At 56.6% G+C, this 11,148-nt stretch overlaps 1 protein-coding gene across 1 annotated transcript; it reads left to right on the top strand.

The window, feature by feature from the left end:
- The first annotated feature begins 4,193 nt into the window (after positions 1 to 4,193).
- On the top strand, positions 4,194 to 7,512 carry LOC136565808 (ubiquitin-ribosomal protein eS31 fusion protein-like). The gene is made up of 3 exons (XM_066564616.1): positions 4,194 to 4,278; positions 6,994 to 7,215; positions 7,271 to 7,512. Exons 1-3 carry the CDS (start codon positions 4,194 to 4,196, stop codon positions 7,510 to 7,512), a joined length of 549 nt encoding a protein of 182 aa, XP_066420713.1.
- The last annotated feature ends 3,636 nt before the right edge of the window (positions 7,513 to 11,148 follow it).

Below are 11,148 nucleotides of genomic sequence, written 5' to 3'. Positions count from 1 at the left end.
TGGGCAGGGAGCACAGCCTGGCAGCCTCTGCCCCTCTCACTGCTGGGAGCACACCAGGCTTCATCCCCACGGCAGCCAGGAGCCATAAAACCCCTCTGCCACACAGAGCCACACCAGGCTCAGCCATCACTGCTCCAGGGACAAGTGTCCCTCTGCCCTGCAGCTCCTGGGTCCCCAAGGCAGGCTGGAGATGCCAGGGTGACCCCAAGACAGCCCATCGTGCTGGGAGTGTGTGTTGGGGGCTCCCATCCCAGAGTGCTGGGGAGTGATCCAGCCTGGGGCAGCATCGCTGTGTGGGGCACGACAGCTGCAAACCCCATGGACAGCAGGGTCCCACAGAGCTCCCCTAAACCCCACTGACAGCAGGGTCCCACAGAGCTCCCCCAAAGTCCCATGGACAGCAGGGTCCCACAGAGCTCCCCTAAACCCCCATGGACAGCAGGGTCCCACAGAGCTCCCCTAAACCTCACTGACAGCAGGGTCACACAGAGCTCCCCCAAAGCCCCATGGACAGCAGGGTCACACAGAGCTCCCCTAAACCCCACTGACAGCAGGGTCACACAGAGCTCCCCTAAACCCCACTGGCAGCAGGGTCCCACAGAGCTCCCCTAAACCCCACTGACAGCAGGGTCCCACAGAGCTCCCCTAAGCCCCACTGACAGCAGGGTCACACAGAGCTCCCCTAAACCCCCATGGACAGAGCGTCACACAGAGCTCCCCTAAGCCCCACTGACAGCAGGGTCACACAGAGCTCCCCAAAGCCCCCCTGACAGCAGGGTGACACAGAGCTCCCCTGCTCCCCCTCCCCTGCAGCACCTGATGCTCCAGCACATGGTCCATCCCTGCATCCTGCAGCCCGTGGGCTGGGGAAACGCTGAGCACAGGCAGAAAACGCCTCCCCAGCCCCCGCGGAGATCAGCTGGTGCCCCCAGGCAGGAGGTGCAATTAACCTTCTCCTGACAAGAATAACTACCAGCGTGGTTATCGATCACAAAGGTGGCCAGCCCTCGACAAGGGTGGCATTGGAGGTGGCCTGGAATGGGAGCAGAGCGTGCAGGAGGGAGGGCAGAGGATCTGCAGCAGCCCAGCGTGCTCCTGCTGCACGTGGAGTGAGAATCTCAGCCTCCCATCCTCACAGCCCAGCCCTGAGCGGCTGCAAAGTGGGCTGAGAGTCCCCAGACCTGGGGGGAAGCTGGGCCAGGGGGATGCACGAGCTGAGACACGTTAAGAGGCAGCAGGAATTAGGGAATGGACAAAAGGAGCCTTGGCAAGGCTTAAAAATTGAATATGAAATGAGGTAAAGGCGCAAAGTAACGACAAGAAAAACATCTCTGGTGTCATCCACTGCTCCAGCTCGCCAAGGAAAGCTGAGCTTTGGGTTCCAGGTGTGCCAGGAGCTGTGTGAATGCAGGCTGGGCACCAGGCAGTGACATTTCCTAACTCCAACCTGCACCTCGCATGGATGGGAACCAGGGACGGCTCCCTTTGGGATAACTCACACACACCAAGGGATGCTTGCACCCTCTGGCTCTGCCCGTGGAATGAACAGGGCAGGGGACTTTTTCTCCTTTTAATGCCTTTACTAAAAGTGATCAGTTTAAGGTTGGGAGGCTCAACAGGTCCGTGTCAATCCCAGAGTGACTCAGAGGACAAGGAATGTGCAGCTTTGTCCACTGAAGGGCAGAGCTGGGGGTCCCATCCACACGAGAGTAGTGGGGGTGTACCCCATGTTTCCCAATTCTGGAGTGGCTCCAGCCAGGATCTTCCCCTCAGCTGAAGTCTTCTGCTTAGGGTGAGAGGTAACAAAGGTTCTCAGCATCTCTGCAGGCTCAGCACTCTATTCCTCACGTCCAGACATCACTCTGATCTCTTAATTCTGTATTGGCTCGTTGGTTTTGGGGTCTTTTCGGTAAATTTGGTGGAGTAGCCTCCCATGGCATGCTGGCTCTGAGGTTAATTTTGCATTTTCTCTGATATCCACCCCCCATGTCCCTTCCTCTCACTGTTTGGGGAGAAGGACACTTAGCCCCAGGCAGGGCTATACCGACACAAAAGGAGCAATTAGCTACAAGGACCGGTGATTACAATAACAAACAGGTAGAACTCCACCTTGGCAACAACTGTTCCAACTGGTTCTGCAACTCTTTTTTATCCCAAAAAAAAGGCAGATTTTTGTGTTTATAACAGCCTGCAGATGGGGTGACCCCAAACCCGGGCTCTGGCCCTGGCAAGATCCAGAGGGATGTGACAGGGACAGGGTGTTGTCCTTTGGCATCCAACTTAATCACTGTGTAATTATGTCAAAGCACTGGTCACACACTGAGGGACTTCTGCAGGGCGTGTGGAAAAGCTTTGCTTTTTTTGTAATGGGAACCAAGAGTCTGGAAATTCTCAGGGTAAAAAATATTTCTGGGCTTGGTTAGGAAAATCAGGTTTTGGCTGCTGGGAAGCCAGGCATGTTCACCATCTTCTGTCCTGACAGCTTTTGTTTGGGGTTTTTCATTTGTGCAAGGAAAGGGTTTGGCAGGGAGGGGAGAATCTGATGGCAATGCAGGGAAAAGGAGAAAAAGAAGATTTCTTCACAAAATTTCAGTGGAAAATAACCAGAGATGTAATTTTAAAAAAATTTATTTTTAATTTTCATTTTAAATTGCCTGCTTTGAGCCTGCCTGCTGGAGGGGGTGCCAAGGTCTCCCACCCAGCCCAGGTCAGTGGAAAATAATCACAGATGTAATTTTTTTTTTTAATTTTTATTTTTAATTTTCATTTTAATTTGCCTGCTTTGAGCCTGCCTGCTGGAGGGGGTGCCAAGGTCTCCCCCCCAGCCTGGGTGTGCTGGGGGCTGCTCCTGGGGTCGGGGGGATGCTCTGTGCTCCCACCCCTCCCTCCCCCGGGGCTGGGGCCACCGGCAGCTGCTGCCAGTGCTAACCCAGATTCCAGGGACGTCTTGCTGCTAAATTGGCAGCGTGTACGAGACGTGTCACCTGGGTGACAGGGTGTCTCTGCCTGCCGGAGTGTTTGAATACAGGCGCTGTGTGCTAAACGCTCCCATCATTAGGGCTGAGCTGGAGACACCAGCGCCAAGTTCCCCAGGGGCTGGGAGGAGGATGGAGGCTGGGTTTGGAGTGCACAGGGCAGGGAATGGCTCTGCCTGGTCACAGTGGCCAAAGCCCTGCTGTCCCTGTCCCCAAACCCTGCTGTCCCCATCCCAAACCCTGCTGTCCCCATCCCCAGACTCTGCTGTCCCCTGATGCCTTGTGTAGGCTGACCTGGAACAGAGCCCAGACTGAGCTAAAGAATAAAGCAGGGATTTATTCAAAGGATCTCCTCAATGGATGCACCTTGGGCAGCACCAGAACCCAGCCAGGGCTGCACCCAAGATGAACCAAAATGGTCCCAAAATGAACCCGAGATGAACCAAAATGGCCAAAAAATGGACAACCAGTTGCGGGGTCTCCCATTGTTCTAGTCCATTTGCATATTGTAGTTAGTTGTCCAGTTAGATTTGGGTTATGAAATCCCACCCTGCTTGTTTTTCTCTCTCCAGCCCACGGTGTTTGTGCTCCTGGGCTGAGATTTGGATAATTTGTCCTTGGTGCCCAGCTGGAGCAGGAATTGTTTTGTCTCCCTGCTCTGTGCACAGAGCTCACCATCCCATAATGTGAAGCTCAGACCCACACACTAAAGCAGCACAGAACCTGAAAAATAGAAAAGCTGAACCTGAGGCATCACCCATCCCAAACCCTGCTGTCCCTGTCCCCAAACCCTGCTGTCCCCATCCCAATCTCTGCCATCCCTGTCCCCAAACCCTGCTGTCCCCATCCCAAACCCTGCTGTCCCCATCCCAAACCTTGCTATCCCCATCCCCAAACCCTGCTGTCCCCATCCCAACCCTGCTATCCCCGTCCCCAAACCCTGCTGTCCCTGTCCCCAAACCCTGCTGTCCCCATCCCCAGACTCTGCTGTCCCCATCCCAACCCCTCCTGCCTCTGGAAGCTGGCAGCATCTCGCTGAAGTTCCAGCCTCTCCCAGGAGCACTTCCTTGCTCTCCTGCCCATCTCCAGTCTCCTGGAGGCTGGTGGCAGTTATCTTCTGCCGAGGAGGAGTGAAGCAGGCAGCAATTAATGGTCCCTTTTGTTGAGCAATGACTGAGCAGCCGCAGCCCCAGGCTGGAGTCAGAGGGGTCCCGGGGGATGCAGATGGAGGAGCCGGGTGTCTCGGCCGCAGATGGGGACGGGAGCAGGGAAGCCGAGGAGACAAACCGAGACAGCCGCAAGGGTAACCTGAGCCCGGGGACGGCGAGAGGGAGGCTGGGCTGGGCATGGAGAAGCCGCTTCCCCCTCCTGAGCCCCTTGCAGGGCTCTGTCAGAGGTGCTGGGACAAAGAGCTGTGTGTCCCCTTTGGAAATACTCAGGGGAAAGAGACATTTCTGGCCAAAAATCCCCACTCTTTTATGTCCAACATATGCTTCCATGGATCTTCAGTGAAACAGGACATGAACTATAACAGACTATCTTCCACAGATCAGGTAGAGGATGCTAATTAATCTTTGGAAATTAAGAAAGACCGTTTCAATGCTTTTCTGGGCCCTTTTGTTGCAATCAGCTGTAATTCACCACAGGAATAACCCACAGAGAGTGTGACAAGGCTGCACAGGTAGAGGGTGCTGGGACAAAGAGTTCTGTGCCCTGTGCAGTGTGACAAGGCAGCACAGGTCCATGTCTCAGGGATGGCAGCCCCACAGGGGATTTGCAGTCTGCTGGATCATCCACATATGGCACGTGTGGTGCCCTCTGTGCCCAGCGGGGACCTGGAGTGTCCTGGTGGGTGGGTGGGTGACACCAGTGGTGGCTGCTCCAGCCCTATCCTGGCTCTTCTTTGGAGAAGCAGCACCCAGCACTGCCAGCCCTTGCCCTCTGAGCTCCTCCAAGCTGCTTCCAGGGGCCCTTCCCCACCCTCCCTGCCCTGGGGGGTTTGTTCATCACGCTGTGAACCCAGGGCAGTGGGTCCAGCCCAGCTCCCTCCTCTCCAGCAGGCAGATGTGGAGCCAGCCCTTGTCTGTGTCCCAGCTCCCCAGAGAACATTCCAGGCACTGACCCACACTGCAGGACAGCTCATCTGCAGGGGGTCAGGGGGACATGGGGACACAGGGACAGGGCAACAGGGGGATATGGGGATAGGAGGACAGGGGGACACGGGGACACAGAGACACAGACAGGGGGACAGTGGGACAGGGGGACACAGGGACAGGGGGATGCGGGGACAGCAGGGACAGAGGGATGGGAGACAGGGGAACAGGGGGAACGGGGACAGGGGGACACGGGTACAGGGGGACAGGGGGACACAGGGACAGGGGGACACGGGGACAGGAGAACAGGGGGACATGGGGACAGGGACAGGGGGACACAGGTACAGGGGAACACGGGGACAGGGGAACACAGGGACAGGGGGACAGGGGGATGGGGGACAGGGGAACAGGGGGACACAGGGACAGGGGGACAGGGGGATAGGCTGTGCCCCCCCAGGTGAGCAGGAGCCCCAGGCTGCAGCAGCACCATCACAGCACGTCACCTCTGCTCCCAGCAGGGACAGCCCCAGGCTCACCAGAGAGGGACAAGAGGCCACGTCCTTGTGGTGGCTCCAGCCACACTGTGCTGGCTCTGGTGAGGACACACCTCCAGTCCTGGGGTCAGCTCTGGGCCCCTCAGGACAAGAAGAACCTGGAGGGGCTGGAGCAAATCCAGGGCAGGGAATGGAGCTGGGCAGGGGCTGGAGCCCCAGGAGGGTCTGAGGGAGCTGGGCAGGGGCTCAGCCTGGAGCAAAGGAGGCTCAGGGGGCCCTTGTGGCTCTGCACAGCTCCTGCCAGGAGGGCACAGCCGGGGGGGCCGGGCTGTGCTCCAGGGAACAGGGACAGGAGCAGAGGGAACGGCCTCAGGCTGGGTCAGATGAGGTTCAGGTTGGACATTATGGAAGTTTCTTGACTCAAAGAGTGGTCAAGCCCTGGTACAGCTGCCCAGGGCAGAGGTGAAATCACCGCCCCTGCTAGGGTTCAAAACTGAGTAGACATGGCACAGGTGATAAGGTTTAGTGGCTGTAGTGGGATTCAGTTGAAGGTTGACTTGGTGAGCTCAGAGGTCTTTCCCAGCCCAAATGATTCTGTGATTCTTCTGGAGCTGGCAAACATCAGCCAGGTCCTGGGTCTGCTTCCTCTGCAGCTGAGCCCTGGCATCTGCCAGCCCTGCTCCAGGCTGCAGCTGGAGGGGAGAGACCCAGCCCGAGGCTCAGGGATGTGTATTCTGCTCATTGCTCACAAATACTAATGGCCCAGAGTTATTAATATTGCCACTGTAGTCATATCTGGGTAATTACTGCCATTAACCACCAGCAGAACTATTGAGTTCCCCTAATCAGTGCATTATAATAATTGGGACCAAGTGTTTTATAGATCCAGACATTAATTCCTTCCTAGCACCTCTCCCTCCCCTGGAGCTGCTCCTCCCTGCTCAGCTCTCCCAGCCTGAGGCTGCTCCCTGTGTCCAGCTGCTGGGGCACCCTCTTGGGATGTCCCATGCTCCATCCAGAGGGAAATCATGGCTGTAGGAATTTTGGGTGTCCAGGCTGCGGAGGTGAACGTGGGACCCCAAGCAGGGCTTGAAGAAGAAGAGCTGGGTCCATGCCCTGCACGGGTGGTCCAGCAGCACCTCCAGGACAGGTGTTCATCCATGCCCTGCACGTGTGGCCATCAGCACCTCCGGGAGAGGAGCTGGGTCCATGCCCTGCAAGTGTGGCCATCAGCACCTCCAGGATGGGAGCTGGTCCTTGCCCTTCACCTGTGGGACCTCCAGGACAGGAGTTGGTTCCTTGCCCTGCATAGGTGGCCCAGCAGCACCTCCAGGACAGGAGCTGGTCTATGGCCTTCACCTGTGACCCATCAGCACCTCCAGGAGAAGAGCTGGTCCATGCCCTTCACATGTGACCCATCAGCACCTCCAGGATGGGAGCTGGTCCATGCCCTGCAGGTACCTGCAGTGCCCCATGCTGCCCCTGCCCTCCTCACCACGCAGATCTCCATGAAGACCCTCATGGGGAAAACCATCACCCTTGAGTCTGAGCCTTCTGATACTACAGAAAATGGAGAAGCAAAGATCCAGGATAAAGAGGGCATCCCTCCAGATCAGCAGGAAGAAGAAGAAGAAGACAAAGACGAAGAAGACGAAGACGAAGATGAAGACGAAGACGAAGAAGAAGAAGAAGAAGACGAAGACGAAGACGAAGACGAAGACGAAGAAGAAGAAGAAGAAGAAGAAGACGAAGACGAAGAAGAAGAAGAAGAAGAAGAAGAAGAAGAAGGAGTCTTACACTACTCCCAAGAAGAGCAAGCATAAGAGAAAGAAGGTTAAGCTTGCAGTGCTCAAGTACTACAAGGTGGATGAGAACAGCAAGATCAGCCACCTGCACCAGGAGTGCCCCTCAGAGGAGTGTGGGGCTGGACTCTTCATGGCCAGACACTGACAGACACTGCTGTGACACTGCTCCTGTGGCCCTCAGCACCTCCAGGACAGGAGCTGGGTCCATGCCCTGCACGTGTGGCCCTCAGCACCTCCAGGACAGGAGCTGGTCCATGCCCTGCACGTGTGGCCATCAGCAGCTCCTCCAGGATGGAGCTGGGTCCATGCCCTGCACGTGTGGCCCTCAGCACCTCCAGGACAGGAGCTGGGTCCATGCCCTGCACGTGTGGCCATCAGCACCTCCAGGACAGGAGCTGGGTGGCCCAGCAGCACCCCCCAGGTGCCTGGAGGCAGCAGGATGGACGGAACACTTTGGCTGTTCCTTCTGCTCTGGGGGGAGTTAATTGCACAGTCTGCTATTTACACCCAGCTCCTCTCGCTCTGGAAAGCTCTTCCCTGCTGCAGCCATCTGGGCCTTGGAGCCTGGAGCTGGGGGTTGTTTGGGGGTGACTCAATGGGTTGAAGGAGAGGAGCATCTTCTCCTCCAGCTCCTGGAGCAGAGCTGGGAGCTGCCTCCACATCCCTCTGCACCACCAGGGACCCCATTCCTTGCCAGCCCTGCTTCCCCTGAGCACCCTGGGTGTCCCCAGGTGATGCCCAGAGCAGGCAGAGCCAGGCTGGCACCAAAACCAGAATCTGCCATGGCCCTTTGGGCCACAGGCTGGGGACAAAGAGGGTCCCACACAGAGCCCTGGCAGGGAGGGCTGGAGTTGGGGGGCAGAGCAGGTCTGCAGCCCCCCAGGACAACCCAGGCCCTGTGTACAGCAGGAGATCTGTGAGTGCTTTGTGACAGGGAAAGCACAACCATGTGTCTTTTAGAGCTGGCCTGAAAACAAAAATCCCTGGAAATTCTAATAAATGGAAAAAAGGGAGGGGGGGAATTTTTAGGGTGGCGGTTACACCAAAGGTTTGGCTGTGCCCAAGCCAGTGCATTTCCTTCCAACTACAGCCATTTCACAGAAATCTTTTTTGATGTTTAGCAAAATAAAATTAAGGGAAACTTTGAAACAAAGTCATTTGGATGAGGGAAAAAAAAAATCAAAACATTTCAATCTGAATAGACTGAAATGAAATGTTTTGATCTTTGGGGGTTTTTTTCCCTCCAAACAAACCATTCAGCATAATCGACATATTCATCCAGAACTTTTTGGTGTTGTCAAATCTGAATTTTTGTTTTTATATATTAAAAAAAAAAAAAACAAACCAAAAAAACCAAAAACCAAGCCCTCCCACTCTAGCCAGCCTGCCTGGTTAGAGTCCCTTGCAGGCAGAGATGTCTCCTCGGTGGGAGCTCCATGGTGGCTTTGGAGGGACCCTCCTGGGTGGCTGTGAGCCCTGAGAGAGGAATTCCTCCCTCTGGAGCAGAGAGCAGTGTCTGGAGCTCAGCCCTCACCCTCTCTGGTGGCCAAGGGCCAGCGCTGCCACAGGGGGGACATGGCCAGGCCGCCGTGGGAGGGATGAGCCAGGTGAGAGCTGCTCCCCTGGGCCCCGGCAGGTGAGGGAGCAGAGCGATGCAATCAATAGCACTAATTGCAAAGGCAATGTCTAGCAGAAATAAGATGGTTATTCTGCATCACTGGGCACTCCTACAATCAAATTGTCCACAGACAATTAGCTGAGCAGGAGAAATAGGAATTAGGTTTCTAATTGTTGTGCTGGTGAAAGGCATTTGGGAGCGCTCGGAGGAGGGAGAGGTTCGTGTCTGTGCCGGCTGCAGAGCTGCCATCCCTGCTGGCACTCCCAGAGGGATAACCCAGCCAGGCAACCGGGGCTGCAGCTGGGAGCCACAGACGCCTGCTGGGGAGGCTTTGGCCAGTGCTTCTCGCTCCGTCCCTCACGGCTGGGTTATTTATTGCTTCCCTTCCGAGCAGGCAGCGCTCCACGCTGGGCGCTGGCACCGCGCTCCCGCACAGCCCTGCAGCTGGGTGGGCACAGTGGGCATGTGGGCATCCCTGGGGCTCAGAACAGCCCCAGCCACCATCTGCCCACCTGAGGGGCCACCTGCATCCATCAGAGCCCTGTGACAAGGTGGAGGGGCAGCTGCTGTCCCCCGATGCCCAGATGTCCCCCCATGCCATGACTCCTCCTGCACAGCCCTGGGCACCCCCAGCTCAGAGCAGCCTCACCCATCATCCCCCCAGTGAGGGACACCTGCATCCATGTGACGAGTCAGAGGTGCAGGGCCCGAGCTGCTGTCCCCAGATGCCTGTGCTGTGACTCCTCCTGCACACCCCTCCTCCTGCCCCGGCTCAGGACAGCTTCACCCATCATCCACCCACCTGAGGGGCCACCTGAGGGGCCACCTGCATCCATCAGTGCCCTGTGACAAGGCAGGGCAGGGGCCAAGCTGTTCTAGAGCTTTACCTGGGCTGTCCAGTGCTGAGGCAGGAGGGACTGGCATGTCTGACCTCACCTGCAAGTGACTGATCTGGGTCCAAACCCCCTCCCTTGCTCCTGCCTTGGCTGCTGGCACGAGAGGAGTGCTGGTGGCCCTGCAGCCTGTGGGCCACTGCCCATGAGGATGCTGCATCCCAAAGCATCAGTGGGGTCAGGAGAGAACCACAGCATCATCCCAGGGCTGCCTCCCCGCCTGCTCAGCCTGCCAGGAGTCACAGCACGGGCAGCTGGGGACAGCAGCTGGGCTCCTGCCTTGTCACAGGGCTCTGATGGGTGCAGGTGGTCCCTCAGGTGGGTGGATGATGGCTGGGGCTGTCCTGAGCCTGGGGATGCCCAGGGCTGTGCAGGAGGAGTCACAGCAGAGTGGGGACATCTGGGCATCAGGGTTTTCCCCCTCTGCTTTCCCATGTCCCCAAGGCCTGTGAGAGGGCACTGGGCTCAGAGCACCCCAGCCCTGCCAGGAGAGCAGGTTGAGCTCAGTGGGAAATCCCACAGGGACCTTCTCTCCTGACCCCACTGATGCTTTGGGATGCAGCATCCTCATGGGCAGTGGCCCACAGGCTGCAGGGCCACCAGCACTCCTCTCGTGCCAGCAGCCAAGGCAGGAGCAAGGGAGGGGGTTTGGACCCAGATCAGTCACCTGCAGGTGAGGTCAGACATGCCAGTCCCTCCTGCCTCAGCACTGGACAGCCCAGGTGAGCTCCACAGCAGCCAGGATTGTGCTCAGGGCATCTCCTGCTGCTCATGCCCCTCTGAGCACAGAGCTGCAGCCTGGAGCTGCACACTTCCATCTGAGCCACCAAAGCACGGGAAAAATGGAATTAAGGTCACCTCAGAGAGTGTGTGGCACTGCTCAGCACGTTCACACTATCCACTGGAGCGGGCACTGTGGTTTCTCCTGCTGGAGGCAGGATTGTGTCCTCCAGGAGCAGCCATGGACACCCTGGAGTTCCCCATGGATGGAGGGGCCACGGGCAGCAGGGCTCCCTGCCTGACACAGCAGAGATGGGGACAAGCTCACAGTCCCAAAAGGATCAGCCCCAGGTGATGCTGCTGCTGTGGGAGCACAGCCAAACACAGCCCCCACATTTACCCTCACACACACACATGTATATATATAAATATATAAAAATATATACAAGTATATATAAATATATATAAATATATATAAATAAATAAAAATATATACAAGTATATATAAATATATAAATGTATACATATATATATTTATATATATACATAT

This window comes from Molothrus aeneus, chromosome 23 (genome assembly GCF_037042795.1).
Source record: "Molothrus aeneus isolate 106 chromosome 23, BPBGC_Maene_1.0, whole genome shotgun sequence".
In the NCBI taxonomy this organism is placed as follows: domain Eukaryota; kingdom Metazoa; phylum Chordata; class Aves; order Passeriformes; family Icteridae; genus Molothrus; species Molothrus aeneus.
Note: the sequence above shows the minus strand (reverse complement) of the source record. Positions and strands in the feature narration are given on the sequence as shown.

What these genes read in the sequence shown, in the direction of transcription:
- LOC136565808 (XM_066564616.1), top strand. Translation starts at nt 4,194, where the DNA reads ATGCAGATGGAGGAGCCGGGTGTCTCGGCCGCAGATGGGGACGGGAGC. An exon ending in AAACCGAGACAGCCGCAAGG is followed by an intron (nt 4,279 to 6,993) that starts GTAACCTGAGCC and finishes CAGCACCTCCAG; the next exon opens with GATGGGAGCTGGTCCATGCC. An exon ending in AGACAAAGACGAAGAAGACG is followed by an intron (nt 7,216 to 7,270) that starts AAGACGAAGATG and finishes CGAAGACGAAGA; the next exon opens with CGAAGACGAAGACGAAGAAG.